Source organism: Anopheles moucheti, chromosome 3 (assembly GCF_943734755.1).
Source record: "Anopheles moucheti chromosome 3, idAnoMoucSN_F20_07, whole genome shotgun sequence".
NCBI classification, from domain to species: Eukaryota; Metazoa; Arthropoda; class Insecta; order Diptera; family Culicidae; genus Anopheles; species Anopheles moucheti.
The window spans coordinates 42,115,852-42,132,131 of NC_069141.1; the positions used below are offsets into that span (position 1 = coordinate 42,115,852).

General features: G+C 40.3%; 1 protein-coding gene across 2 annotated transcripts; it reads right to left on the reverse strand.

Annotated features, from left to right (window-relative positions):
* Window positions 1-927: 927 nt before the first annotated feature.
* Window positions 928-15,261, reverse strand: LOC128300213 (carbonic anhydrase). Of its 2 annotated transcripts, none has more exons than XM_053036198.1 (4): window positions 15,140-15,261; window positions 4,801-5,216; window positions 3,476-3,547; window positions 928-1,630 (listed from the first exon to the last, which is right to left on the reverse strand). In XM_053036198.1, exons 1-4 carry the CDS (start codon window positions 15,171-15,173, stop codon window positions 1,322-1,324), a joined length of 831 nt encoding a protein of 276 aa, XP_052892158.1. In that variant the 5' UTR covers window positions 15,174-15,261; the 3' UTR covers window positions 928-1,321. The 2 variants fall into 2 exon arrangements, with proteins under 2 accessions (XP_052892158.1, XP_052892157.1); XM_053036197.1 differs by lacking the exon at window positions 15,140-15,261 and adding an exon at window positions 11,395-11,846.
* Window positions 15,262-16,280: the final 1,019 nt, after the last annotated feature.

The following is a 16,280-nucleotide window of genomic DNA, read 5'->3' on the forward strand; positions in this document are numbered from 1 at the left end:
TGAGCAATCAATATTTCGGTCTCATTTATTTGAAATGATTGTCTAAATTTATATGAAGCATATGGACTCGTTGTACTTGCTAAAAATTACCTTCAATTACTCAAACTCGCTAACTAAAAATATTTAAAAAATTATCACGTTTACTTACTTAAAAGTTACTTTTAAAACATTCCTGCATGCTTGAAGTTCACTAACAGAAAATATAATAATTTATGTGATATTACCAAGTCAAATGGTTTCTCTATATTTGTTTGTTTGTTTGGTGAGTTGGCTTTAGCTTTCTTTCATGTAATAAATAAATAAAAAAGCAACACTAAACAGTTGTACTATTGCATTCACCCTTTTATTAACATTATGATATATTCAACAACATCTCGTGATAGTGCATGGATAGTATCCAACTAAATTTAAACCTTTCAATAACAAGTAACAGTGTTTACCCTAGTCCGCATACATGCAATGGATCCTAAACTCACGATCTACGATCCACGGCTGTATACGATATTTGCACTTTGATCTTGAGGGCACTACGTGTTTTATTATGTTAACTTATCGACTTTCTTGATTGATAGCGCATCATGGACGCCATTTGATAGACATACTTCCCTCGCTGTTGCCATGCAGCTTTTCTAGCTCCAACGCATATTCAACAATACTATAATCGCCAGTTTTTGTTTTGTACATGCAGGCTCATTTCAAAACATACGTTTTCGCTTAGAATTGCAGCATTACTTCATACATTTTTGTTTTTGGAAAGCACAGGGTGTTTTTTGCATAGGTGATACTATATCTTAAACTGTCTGGCGTATACGATTGTTATTTGTTAATTCCTTTATGGCTTTTGAAGCTTGTAGGCTGTCCTTCATTCGCTAACTGATTCTTCTTGTGTACAAACAATCTTCTGCAATTTGATAACATTGCTAAATATTGCTTTTGCTTTGCCTCATTTTACGTATTTTTGTATCTGCATTCGGTTTGATAACTAATTCACCCAATACTAACGTATCCACGATACACGATCGCAATCCATTTCACTGGCGAAAAGGTAAGAGACCTAAATCGAGGACTTCCTGTGGTTGTTCTACGTTTACCCTTTTTGCCCACACTGGTTGCGACGGGCGATTGAATCTAATTTAAAACATGATTACCATAAGCGAACCTCGAACGGTGCGTTGACGCGCTTCGCACTAGTCGGGTCGGTCACAGATCGACCTGGTTCGAATCATTTACACATTTATGCTGCTGCTTCTGAATATTTCTTCTGATTTATATAACTGTGTTTGTGATAATTTGAAACATTCGCATTTGGCCAAATATTGTTTTAATAGCTATCAACTTCACGCAGCTGACGGTTGCCAAGCTCCAGCGGTGGACGGAAATTATTAATCACCTTGCCGTATTCGAACTGCTTGTTAAGCGTTTCATCGCATGGACACTCTTCGGCAGCATCGTAGCAGCGCATTTCGCGGAACAGCTCCAGCTGTTCGTGCGAAACTTCGATCGGTTCCTTGAACAGAATCCAGGTGACCGATTCCGAGCACGGAGGTGTGGTCAGAGATCCCAAGTAGGTCCAGTAAGCTTTGCCCTCCGGTAGCAAACGTGCCGGATCAAGTGGCTTGTTTAGTGTAACCTGAGGAAGAAAGAAACAAAATAATGATGGAATTATTGCAACATAGATTTTTTTAGAGGTTTGTTATGTTTGTCTTGTGTGTCTAGCTCGTTCTGCTTGTCTATCTTAACAATATCGTGATTTTAAAACGTAAAGTACTGGTGTGATAGCCGTGAATATTTAAATGATATGCAATTAATAGCACCGCTACTGGAAAAATATTCAAATTGATCTAATTTATTCTAATATAATACAATAATTTCACAACAGCCTGAAGGTAACCCACACAACTATCAATGCACTTTTTCGGTTAATCCGTCTGGAACGTTCCTTGTTCCAGTTGGTCGGGCAATAACACCTCGATCAAGTGATCCCCACCATTCATTCAGCTTCCCCACACGCTACAGACGTGTTGACGCTGGAGAATCTCATCTCATTTAAACTGATCGCGACGGGTTCACGGACAGTCATTCGCGGTGAGCAAATTATGTGAAGTACAAAGTGAGCCCCTGCTTGCTGGCTGGTCGCATTCGTTCAGTGCACTTTTTTGTTGCTGCACTAATCCTCACCGCGGGCAATGTTGCCGGTGGAAATCAGAAACACTCTCATTTCCTGCCTCAAGGTTACCGACACGGGGCAGAATAATTTGAATCACGGCCCTAGATGGAGATATGCATGTAGTTGCAGTATGAATCAGAACGGCTGCTAGCGTCAATGTCGGTCGTGTAACTTCAACGGTGGATTTATTACAGTAGGTAATATGATCGATTACATTCGAAAGTTTATAGCTTTCAAATTATTCTAAGTTGTTGCAAATTGAACGTTTCAATTAACCTACATGGAAGAGTCATCTATATTGAACCTTAACGGACTTACAGTATAAACCAACATCTTCATTATCACTTTTCCAACACGTTATTCGCTTAGTTCATAACCACTCATCCGTCAAAGCCCCGTATCCGGATACAAGCAGATGCAAGATTCATATTTTTCACTCCCCAACGAACAATACATCTTAACCTTGTCTCATTGAAGAAGAACTGTTGATCAACACTTGAACAAACATGGATCAAGTTCACTATCCCCCTTGTAAATAGCTTGATTGTCCTGAGCCACACTCGAGGCGATGCGCGTCAGTGCGCGTAGTTTGCTCCACTACTTGACCTATCTTGCTGGAAATAATCAGACAACCCCCGGTACCGCACCTGAGATCGACCAACATCCCATAAACGATGTGTATGTGCTTCTCATACACAGCTAGCTAGGACCAGCCAGACAAACAAGCTTGTCCAACGATGACCTATGAAGGAGAAAAGCGGAAAACATAACCTGTCCATCATGCAGTAAGCAGTGAGCAGTACAATCGCTCGTTGTTTACTGAACCCTCGTCACTTATCGCACGTGAAGCCACTAACACCCTTTCGGAACGGTCGGGGTAAGAATGCGTAGCAATGTTTGTACGGCGATGGGTCACCGCACTACGATTAAATGACGAAGTTCATGCATCGTTCTTAGTTTGATTGAACCAGCAGCCCCATTGTCGCTGGCGAACAAACGAATACGCTTCGCCTGTGGATTGTTTCTGTAAACAAACAAGTAGAAACAATTTAACTAAAACATTTCAACCCTAGAGGTCTCCCCGTACATGGACGGATGGAATGCTCGCCGGATGCAGTCTGATTGCAGCGCGGTTGGATTACATTTTCTAGAATTGTATCACGTAACAACACCTTTAATGTAATGTGAATATTTTATCCCAACCCCCCCTCACTGGTTGGTCAATGCGTGTGCATTGTGTCGGTGTCTGCATACAGGGCATGCATTGAGATTCTACAAATAGTCGCACATCCGCCGCCCGATACTTACGCGATCGCCCTTGTGAGTGATGAACGGAAGCAAACGAGCGATGATATCCAGCTCCGGGTGCGGCTTGCCAACCTATGAATGCATAAAAAGATAGTCTATTAGTTCATTGCTGTGACCATTTTTTTTTGCTTAGTGTTTATTGCTGAATTGCGTTTCATCTTGAATGTAATCTGACGCGTACGGTGACATTTCGCTACAGGAAAGTGTTTGCTAGGCACTGCCGGTTATAAAATACGAAAAGCCTTGTGCGTTTTGTAATAAAAGTTATCAGGTTCAAATCGTTTTAAAATACAGTCCACATTAAATATAAAGAAAAACACCGCTCATTTAAAAAATCACTGACATTAGGAAGAGAGTAGGAAAAATGTTCTTCTAATAAACAATATTTGTAGTAATTAAAGTTTCGGTTTCGGTTTCTCATACAAAAGTCGGTTTCTCATACAAAAACTCAACATTATTGACTCCACTATATCCGCAAGTTTTAGAATAATATTTAGTTTGATAAAATGGCTGTAATGGAAAAGTAACTAACGGAGTATAGATTATTTAAATTTCTTGCATGATTTCAAGGATATGCAAGTTATTCTAATAAATATTTAACAGTCAACATTTCACGATTTAAGTATCACTCGCAAAATGTATAAATCATCTAAACAATTAATATTGTGGTGATTTAAATGTAAAGAAAAATTTCCGATTCAATTTGTTATTCTTAACACATTTACCGTTCGAACTATTATTCAAACATCCCCGTCTAGCTATAGTGATTTTTCATGCAAATATCCAACCGAAGCAAGTACTGCGATCAGGTTAAGATTACTACGCGAGATAGATCTTGCTCGTAGACAAGGTGAGATATAATCATCGTACAAAGTTTCTCTCATTTTCTTCGACACGCAACGCAATTTGTGTTAAGGGCGCGATACTTGCCACGTCCGAAGGGTTAATTTCAGTCATACCAATAATTGAAGGCAATCTCGTAAGAGAGGGCATAGAATGAAAACATTACGTGGCGCTTAGGAAACAAGTACGCCCGTACCGAAAATAGCCGATACCGTGGGTCTGCTATCGGTCTATGGACGCTAAGAACAGGAGATTTGTCGTGCTACACAACAAACCGCATCGTAACCAATTCGCATAAAGAAATCGATTCTTGTTTGCTGCTCAATGTTACCTAACTGATGAACACCACTAGGGACGCACAAATTAGATTAGTCCGTTTCGTAAGTACACTGAGTAGAAATCTTATTCGCTCTGGTGACAAAAACCATCGGAAAGGAATATTCTTGCATTTTATGTGCAGTAAGGCATAATTTCCAACATACCTTCAAAAACACGCCCAGCACCGCCAACCCATCGGGATGGCCAGCGGCCTCTGCGAAGCTCTTGTACTTGCTCTGGTTCCAATGGACCAGGTGCAGCTCACCGGCAAACGATTCTCCATCAACCGTATGCTCCGATCCGCGCGAGTCCGAACACCCCCAGTGACAGTGGAATTGTTCCAGTATGAACTGCTCCTTGTTGAGCGGTCCTCCGGTCAGCAATGAACCCTTGCCGTTCACATCCACCCGCCAGCAGTATCCAGGATTGACCAGGCTGCGCGTGTTCTCTGGCACGTACGTCCAGCGTAGCGGATTCTCCTGCAGATCACCCGAGTTTTGGGTTTTGGTGGTAACGATATCGACCGGTGACTGGCGTTGTCCGCGAGCCTGCGGGAACATTTCCGGCCATTTCTGCGGTCCTGCGGAGCGTGGAAAGAGATGCAGACAATACGTGTAAACAATGTGTGTAACTAACTTTAATGTGTGGCATATGCGCAACAGGAGCAAAGTGTTGATTAATTTTGGTTAATTTATTTATTGACGAAGTCATTCATCATGTTTATGGACGGTCTGAATCCTCGACAATGAGCAACGAGTGTCCAACGAATTGAGTTCGTGCTAATAGAAAAGCGATAAGAGTGAAGCAAACAAAGTACTTATAGCGTTGTAACGATAATGACCACCATTCGTGTGCCATAGTGCGTGTGTGCAATCACAAAAAAGGGATGACTTTTTCTGACATCCCGCCCAATCACTTAGTTGCTGCAACATCAGTAAACAATATTGTTTTCAATCTCAATAATTGCTTTCCCTACAATCCAATCAACTACGCTAATTACTAGAGTTAAAGTTCTAGTACCAGTTCTGTTTGCTAAACTTCTGCTAGAGCTAGTTCTGGTTGATGTTTTTTGTAGCAAAACAACGCTTTACTATTATGCTTTATTGGCTGTATTGGAATATAAGCACTTGGGCACGAATTTGCTTACAATTCCGAGAATAGGATTCTCTAAACTTACCGCTGCAGGCCTATTGGTACGCTGTATGCCCTGCATAGCTCAGCATATTACCGATAAACAATTAAGTGCAACGATGTCACGATGCATCTGGGGAAGCAGAAAATCGCTGACCGACCAACGCAACATCTACTCTGACATCGTGACCGACTGCACACCGAATGCATCACGAAGAGAAGATGGGATAAGATGACACTGAATTACCGTATGCTTATGGAGACACTTTATGCCTTTTGTAACCAGTGGAAGCTGTTTCTTAGAGGGATTGTTATTTCTTCTTCGCGCTTCTGAACGACCACTTGATTGGCCTTAATTTGAGCTGGATTTAACGGCCTCTCTCTCTCTCTCTCTCGTGCTTTGTTCTACGGAGTGGCAAAATGAAAGCCACTTACCAACGTTCTGCTACTAACAGGAAATCTTAAACCCTAACTGACTTTACCATGATTGATGCAATAAAGCATGATAAGTGAGAAGCACAGTGTAATAATTTGCCACTTTATAGGCATGCATTAATTTTAACATCCACTCACAGTTTACCTAACAAATTCCTTTAATTTCGTTTCTACATTCCATTTCAGCAAACGTATGCCTAACGATACATCGCGAACAGAATGTCCCTCTACTGACGAAAACTCGTTTCGTTGACTTATTCTGTTATTGTCGACTATTTATTTGCTTTCCTCTCCGAAATCATAACGTCCGATCAAGGATCTTTTACGTTCGCAGTTTGTGATGAAAGGTGATGATGACTATGTTTTGATCGTCCGTCACTGAACGATGTGATTAATCTTTCCACACAGTTTCAGACGCGATATTGAGGTTTCCGGCGATCAATGAGGCCTACATAACGAAAAAATCCGCGACCTACTCGCTTCACTAGAAGCTGACGTCAATCAAATATTGTGAAGTCAAACGGTTCACTTGATCTGTGTGAGCCACTTACAACTGCCGTGCAATTATTGTCGAGGCGATCTCTGCTCACTTAACACAGGCGTTGGTTGAAATATAAAAGAAAAAAACAAGACATCGCGTTAAGTTAGTTTTGCCATGTTCGTGACAGTGCAGATTAAATCGAATTTAACCAATTTATTTGACGCGCTGGATAATAGCTAAAGACATGTTACCCTTTTGCTAGCCGAAGCAACGCAGTGAGTTATAATTAGTGATTATTGAATTTAATTGATATATGAAAGGTTTACAAAGCACTACAACCCTGATTATTTATTACTGTTTGTATTTAATTTGTTTATGTTACTCTTAGTGACATCTTCATATTGAAGGTGACAACGAGCTTACATGTATATTGGTTGAAATTGATCTTGTTTAACGTATGAAAAAAATAAAAAACTCAGAAAGTCAGAAGAGGTCTTCAGAAATACAACCTCATTTCGATGACATCAACTCTTATGGCATCATCCCAGGCGCCAAGAAATATTTACTACCAAGTAGCAATAAAGTCTTCAAGTTCTCGGATTAATTGTATTGGGATAAGAGCACTCAGCGCAATGCGCACGTCTTCGAATAAACAATTTAAAACATCACAGTGTATTAACTCGTTTCCAATGCAACGCAATATTAATCTCGTATAATCCATACAGTTTTGCAATTGTTAATTCGACACTTCAGAATAACACTCTACCGTGAGCACACTTTTAAGCAAATCTTCGGCACGCTCCAGACGCTGAATTACTAGATTTCTCAACAACGTTGAGCTGTCTAGTTTTCTTTTCTGCTATTGTTCGCTCCGTCACTCAACTCGCTGTACAACATTCTTATCACGTGTATTCGCGTAGTGCATTGTAAATGTCACAAGACCGCTTAATCAGGCGCGACAGTCCCGTGAGTAATGGACGTACCATTTCCACCCTTGGGCGATAGTGTTTGAGGATCGTTAAAACCGTCCCGTTCTACCTAATAATTTTCATTTACCAGGCACATCATATATCACGCGGAGATGGACACTGTAATTTTGCGGGATGGACATAGGCCTGGGTACGTGATGGATGGGGAAAAGTGTACAGCACAAGCAAACTACAAATGCGTCACGGGTTTATCATTTGGGAGCTATTTGGATGATTACCATCATTCGTGTAGAGCAATCAGAAGCATTGTTATGATCACCAGCTTGCGCATTAAGGTAGATGGGAGTAAACACTTGAAATGTACCGGATAAGTCTGAAACATACGAATGGCGTCATAAAAGAAACGATTATTTTGATAATTTTATTTTTTAAAGTGACGTTTTTCACTGTTAGAAGTTGCACATAGGAAGTTCATCGGTTGCACAAAGGAAGTAACAAAAAGCTCGTCTCATATGTGACCATAATTTTCGAGCGGAATAATTCACTTTATTGCCCATTAAAACTTGCCGCACTGAAACAAACCAACGCGTCGATACAGCGATAAGGTCGGAAAAAGGCCCACCGCGCGTTGTGCAAAAATAAATGACCTTTTGCTCTATTGCTAACAGGCCACCGACACCGTTAAAGCCTAAAACTTCTCGTACGCTTCCGCGATCTTTCGATTTTAGACATCGGCTGCGGTCGTCAAAAGATATCTTCCCCCCAAACGATACACAACCACCCAAGAGCACGTGCTGCAAAGTGTGGTACGAATCATCAGCGAGATAGTGATGGTAGCGCGTTTGGAAGGGGTTTCACACGGGTAGATGGGTTTACAGCGAGAGAACAACAGAAAAGCACCGCCCGTCTCTAATGGCAAGTGCTGTGTCTGGTGGCCCATGGAATTTCTTATCACGTGACTAAGCGCGACAAACCGGTCAGTCGCGCTGCACGATCGAAACGTTGCCGAAACTGGTGCTGGGGGTTTTACGGGTGCGGAATTTACGCGAACCGGTTTTAGTTACCTTTTTGCATCAGCGTCACCGATCGTTTCCATGGCAGTGACTTTACAATATCCCTTGCCCAGTGCGTGATCCTACAGCGGAGCGAGCTGACATCGATCGTTTTTGTTTATATTTTCTTCAGTCGCGCGTACCGGTTCCGCAGGGTAGAAGATCACACGCACACAGTTTTGCAACTGGCTAACGGCGGATCTGCAGCATCCGACGTATAAGCGTGATCGTATAAGGGTGCAAGGATGATCTTGTACCGATCCATTCACACAAACACGATCTAAAACTGCTAAAGGGAGTCCAACCAACAAATATCGGCTGTGTGGCGTTAATTGAAGCAATTAGAAAGTTTAAAGCCGCGCACTGATTCATTGAGTCAGCTGCAGATTGAAGCTTCGAACGTGCCAAGATGGGCATTTGATGAAAGTTTTCCGTTGGAAGCTGTAAGTTAATTGAAGCTCTACGCAGAGAAAGGTAAACGCAATGTTCAGGGCGTTTGCAAAAGTAAACATACTGTTTGATAATCTTTTATCTAAACGATTAATCGTATATTAATAGGAGAGTAAAAAAAGTGATATAAAATGTGAGCAAATGGTAATACTCGCTGCAAACAGTCTGTACATGTTATTTATTTCGAAATGCATAAATGCAATGACATCATCACGACGGCTTTGTGCAGACAAAGGTGATTCTGCAAAACAAAAGCTTGATGCAGTAGAGAAGAGAGAGTGAATGCTTGACCAGTCTTAAGTGCAACATGGTTCCTACCGCACGGCCCTTACCACAAAAATTGTGTATTTCTGTTCATAAGAATAGATATAATTGAAATACACTCCCACTTTAACGATTTAAGAACTATAAGATTTGTAACATATTTAAAAAATAGCAGTTAGCTAAGAAACTATTTCTGAGCTCTTCTTAAGCGTCCGAAAAGAGGATATATTCCTATATATACTAAGAATAGAAGTGTAACCCGTACTGCTTAATTTGCTAATATAATTATGAAACCTAACACCTAACCTAGTGGCAGACAAATATAAATTATAAAATAACATTAGATGATATAAAATGTATTTATGAATACACTTCCAATTGTCCCAAAAAAAAGTATGTAATTTTCGCAAAAAGTAGTTAGTGCAATTGTACAATTAAAAAAGAGATTTTGCACCGGACTGGATAATTCAACCAAATCTTTTTTTAAAATATAAATTCTTATGCTATTCCAATTTGCACCAGTTAGTAGCACCGATAACAATACCCAACCGATACAAAAACATACTAGTTCATATAAAATAAGCAGAATAAGAAGTAAGAACAAAATTTCCTGCATTCATTTACTTACGATTATATAAGTGTTGGTCAACTTTACGATAATATGCATATTGTTTTAAAATTGGTTTTAAATCTGCCCGTTGCTACATGCACCCTCATCACCATATTAATCGATCGTATCTCAGTGGGAACGATTTATTGTTATTGTTTTCATCGACCAACAAACAATAACAAATCGTTTTAGCAAGACGCTGATGATCGAGAACACTCGGCCCGAATCATCGTCGCATCATCTATACCGCGTGATAGCAAAAGGAACAAGCGTGAAACATCGTGCCAATGCTATCACAACGCCCAATGTCGAAACATTCGATTGTCTTCGTCTTCGCAATCGCTACGAAATTCAGCTTCCAATCGCATGATCGCTGTGTACAGAACGCTTTTGCAGCACGCTTGAGCCAATTATACCAATCAACATCCGGCCGGTTGAAACAAGTTCTGTGCGGGTTCTAGGATGGGTGGAACGATTGAGAAAGGTTTAAATTGGATGATGCCAAATTGACAGGTTTGTTTGTGTTCAATTGGATGCAGTTTTTGGATTGCGTTATCAATCCAATCGTTATCAGCAGTACTTGTTGTCTGCATCGAGAAACGTATTTTGATTTGGAATTTACATGACGAACTGCAGAAATACATCGCCATGTGTTGTTATCTGTGGATCCTCACATCAATCTTCAAGATTTGCCACGATATCTTCAAACACATCTCGACAGGTGACAGTTATATCGTGATACTGAAACAAAGGAGTTTTAGGCAAAAGGTAGCTTTTCCACGTAATTATAAGAACAAGTATTACATTACAAACAATATTGTTCTTATTTAAATTCAATGTTGTCATGCATTCTATTTTGGCGATCACATGTCACTTGGCAATAAAGAAGATACAATTTACCATTCATCATGCTCAACTCGTCATAGTACATTCGATGCTCAGTGTGTCAATGGAAGTTTCGAGACACGTAACGCAAACAACACCAACAAACGTACAAACACTCCACCCGTGTCGCACTGAATTCCGTTTATCATACGGTGTTCGTTCATTTTTCGGTAAAAAACCTTGTGCACTTCCGCTAGACAAAACCAAAACAACCGTTGACGCAAACCTCGCATGCTTCTACTTTAGGAAATTTGGGAAGCATTGTTTATGGCGTCACTGATAACAGGTGTGTGATTGATTTAATGACCCTTGGTTGATAACTGTGGCACCATGCCGTCGAGGCCATTTCACACACGGTTTCCACTACCGATTCCGACAACAATTTGATCGCTGATCGGAAGGGATTGAAGGAACAGAAAGTAGACAAGCAGATCGTGGTAATATCCTTGCGCTGTTCGCAATACAGCGAACCAATACTGAGCATTCCTGGATTCCTTAATCGCAGTTCACTCGTGACTTACCATTCGTTTGTGTATATCCCCAAGAGACGGACATCTTGTCGAACTTTTGATTAATTTCCCTCACTACTATACAAACAACAAACACTCCAAGCCTTCTCTGCACTTGGACACTGATAACTGCTAACTCTCTTTCGTTTTACGAAACAATTGTGCACAAATACAATTGTAGGTTGTAATAGACTCCTACAAATAGTCAGCTTATGGTATCCGCTGTTATCAACAATCCAAAGCAACACTGTCCAACACTACACGCGTATTCGATCGTGCGTATCGACCCGCGAGCCACGCAGTAATTTCACCGACTTAACGAAAAACTGGACAACATCAACAAATTCCAGCTGACACGAATGCTTTCCGTCCACTGCCAGTAACGAACAAGTGAAACCAACGGGATAGATCGACGGATGGTACTGATTATAGCGCAACGACGCGACACAACACAACCTGCTCGTTCAATTGGCACTAGCGGAATGAATTGTTGAATGAACGACCACGACGACGCAGGCCACTATTCATCTGGAGAAGGCGCTCCAGTGCGTCACCCATATATATGCACGGCCAGTAGCAGCCGAGCCGCACCACTACACCGAGCCCTCGAAGACGCACGTTGCATCTCTCGTGTGGCGGGCCACGGCCCATGGCTGCGACGAATGCGGAAAATTAATGAAAACTCACGCAACGAACGTACGAGCGATTCGCTCTCTCTTTCTATTTTTTCTCTTTCCCTTTTTACTCCCTCTCGGACTAGCGATCGTTGTTGATCACGTGCGATTACTAGAAGTTTTCTTTCGCGAGTGTTGGTAGGTACATTACTGCAATTTATATTTTCACAACCAAATGCAACTGTTGTACATTTAGGTGGCATTCTATTGCCACCTGGTAATGATTGTCACCGTTCGTTCTGTCGGTGTTTAGGCGGTAATTGAAAAACACATTTGTCGTCATTTCGCTGGCTACAATGAGGGAATCTTACTATGCAATTTAAAAACAGTAATTACCTCTTAAATTACCTGTCTGTAGAACAGATTGAAAAGAGGTACAGCAACTCTCCATGGTAAGTATTTGACGTATTAGAAAACCTTACCAATTGATTGCATAACTATTGTTCAAAATGTCTGAATCTTCATATTTTTTTATTCGACTATTTACGATTCCATTGAATCCATGTGTTGAAAGAAATTAACAGAATTGTAATAAAAACCATGATCGCACGGTTTCAACTTTTACGACCCATTTGCTGCGTATTCGCCGAATGTAAACATTCAAGTTCAACCTATAAAGGAGACGTTAAATTGGCCATAAAATTTGCCGATTAAGTGACTGCCGAAACTCTCCGGGTGGTGTTCAAAAAGAAATAAATATGCTAATTAAAACACAACAACTGCTCATTTACAAATACCCATTCGAGATTTCTTCATTTGATTGAAGTAGCATGTAAGAAAAAAAAACAACATATTCTGGGTTTTACGAGAAAAACTCTAGTAACTCTCTAAAATAATCTGACCAACTATCTAAAAAGTGTATCGACAATCTAGAACATACTTATAATAAATCAATCAGTACTTTTCCAGATTATACCTTTTGATACGCAACACAGGAGTACAACATATGACTATACTTTCGTAGTTAAGCTGCTGATAACGATATCAACGATCACGTTATTGATGGCGCACGGCCATTGGTAAATCGCTATAATCCTTCAATCACTCGAAAACAATCCAAAAACAATAATTACTATTAATTGTTGACTAAACATGACTGTTCAGGCCGTTATGGTCATGTGATAAATAGAGAGTTAACGTTATCTATTTGATACATTTTCAACCCCAGATTATATGTAGCTGTATTGTACTGCCAATAGATTTCACAATTTTTATCAATGCTCAAAAGTGTCTGACTACCTGTGTGATAATTGCTGTGCTATATTGTTTAATCCACTAATCCACTTTAATCGTTCCAAGCGTTCAAGATTACACAAAGTAGTCATAAATCTAAAAACATGAACTCTTATGCTATTTTATGGTTTTTTAGTCACAATTTTATCAAAGGTACATCATTTTACTGATTATTATAACATTTTAAAAGCAAACTCGATGGAACTGTTAAGTGTTTTCGACTCAAATCGGTTTATGTTGCAACAACGGGAATATTTGTAATATCGTGTAAGCTCTATGATGGTTATTTTAAACTTAGCAAGATAATAACTGCATCCTGTACAATCCGTGAAATACACATTACTGCATCCATTACAATCCGTACATTAAATATATTTTTTTCTCGTTCCTAAAAAATAGTCGTGTGTGAAAGCTTCAGTTGAATGAAAATTATAGAATGTAGATGTAACGGTAAATAATGTTTCATCATTTCCATGTCCAAGTTATTGCTCTTAACTTCAAAAATAACATGTCATGCTCAGTAATGATAGAGCTATATACAGGGAATGAATAATGTTATGTACACATGTACAGAACCTACAAAAACTATCTGCATTGTTTGCACTTTATCTCGCTCAACCTCAATTTTATCACCTAGATCGGGCAGTGCGTTGTTACGGCGATATCTCGGAAAATGTTTAGTATTCGCCTCGTCAAATAATTTTTATCGTTTGACATACTGCTTGGTATAAACATGTTTGCAACACACTTCAAAGATGCACGCAAGATAAATTGGACCACCCATCAAAACAATTTATCACTGAGAATATGCGCTATGAAGATCGCTTCCCTATTTGTACAACAACAGAACCGAAATGAAGATATCACAAAACCAACAACCTCTCCGATACTTGTTGCTTAATGTTAATCAAATGTGTTACCTTTCCTTCTCATTCCCACTGTTATATTTACCGATGCGATACTTGTGACTGTTGATAATAATAATGAATGATTGATTGGCTGGCTTTTCATTATCATATGCGTCCTAATTCTTATCTTTCATACAGTCTGACACTCTAAATGCTTCATCTTCGAACAAGATGGCATGCGACATAAATGCAACAGTACGTAACAATATACTGATTCGAATGATGGGTGGTCAGTTATCGGTCGAAAACAACGAAGGTCATGAAACGAATCTGATCCATATCGGTCTGCGCTGCTAGAATAACTTTTAAGTTGGTTAGATGATTATGATAAATTTAAAGGAAACCATTTTAGATCTTCATTGCGTAGAACGTTATTGAACTCAAAAGTATGTGATAAAATAACATCAATATACACTAATATCATTGGTAGAACATCTTGGCTATCTGTGATTGTTGACTAGATTAATGACGTAGTTGGACATTCCTTGTTACAAGATACGATGACAAAACAAATAATGACATAAGTCGGGCACGTTTCATCCTTCAGCTGGAGGGGTGAGGTTGAAAAGCATTGTGTATGTATAACGTCACTGATAACAGGTGCGTGATTGATTTAATGACCCTTGGTTGATAACTGTGCCATCATGCTGTGGAGGGCATTTCGCACGCGGTTTCCACTAGCGATTCCACCAACAGCCAGATCTAACAGATAGTGATGCATCGCACGAGATCTACAATCGAAAGCGATTGCAGTTTCAGGAAAGCTGATTCGTTGATTGTAATAACGTCCTTACATCTACATCCCTACACATCTACAGTGTAGATCTGGATCTACAGTGGTTCCCTGGGTTTTCCTAAATAAACGCACAGGCCTATACCAGTGATCACACACAGAGCACTGAGTTTGTCTTCTTAACATGTATTAATTTTCACGAGACTTACCATTCGTTTGTGTGTATCCCCATGAGACGGACATGTCGATGAGCTTTAACCGGTTTCCCTCTTTTTTATACAAACAACAGCAACAGCAGCAACGCGGGAATCGTCACACCGTAACAACAAACACGTTGCTTCTCTGCACTTGGACGCAGCCAACTACGAACGCTCTTGCGGATTCTCTTCGTTTTACGGAACAATTGTGCACAAATACAAGCGTGAGTTGGAATAGCACTCCTCCAACTAACCACCTTCTGTTATCCGCTGTTAACAACAGTCCCCACAACACTGTCCAACACTATACGCGTATTCGATCGTGCGTATCGACCCGCGAGCCACGCAGTAATTTCACCGACTTAACGAAAAACTGGACAACATCAACAAATTCCAGCTGACACGAATACTTTCCGTCCACTGCCAGTAACGAACAAGTGAAACCAACGGGATAGATCGACGGATGGTACTGATTATAGCGCAACGACGCGACACAACACAACCTGCTCGTTCAATTGGCACTAGCGGAATGAATTGTTGAATGAACGACCACGACGACGCAGGCCACTATTCATCTGGAGAAGGCGCTCCAGTGCGTCACCCATATATATGCACGGCCAGTAGCAGCCGAGCCGCACCACTACACCGAGCCCTCGAAGACGCACGTTGCATCTCTCGTGTGGCGGGCCACGGCCCATGGCTGCGACGAATGCGGAAAATTAATGAAAACTCACGCAACGAACGTACGAACGATTCACTCTCTCCTTCTCCTTGTTGTCCTCCTTTCTTTTACTCTCGTGCCGACAAGTTGGTGATCAAGTGCGATCACTGGAAGTTTCGTGTTGAGTGTATTGGTATGGTGCAAACTGCATTTTTTGTTTTCACTACCAACTGCCACTGCTGTACGACATTCTAATACCAGCTGGAAATAATTACAATAGTTAGTAATAGTTATTAAAGTTCTAATTTATGTTTTATTTGTGTTTAGCCAACTTTTGAGAGAATGGAAACATCGATCTCTTAAAACTCTTAAGATTTGATGATCTGACCCGAACTGATACAGCGTATACGTGATCGATTTGCAAACAAAACAAGGATAATTTTGTTGAAGGTTGTCGAATAGTTTTCTGGGAACAGTGTGAATGGAACATTC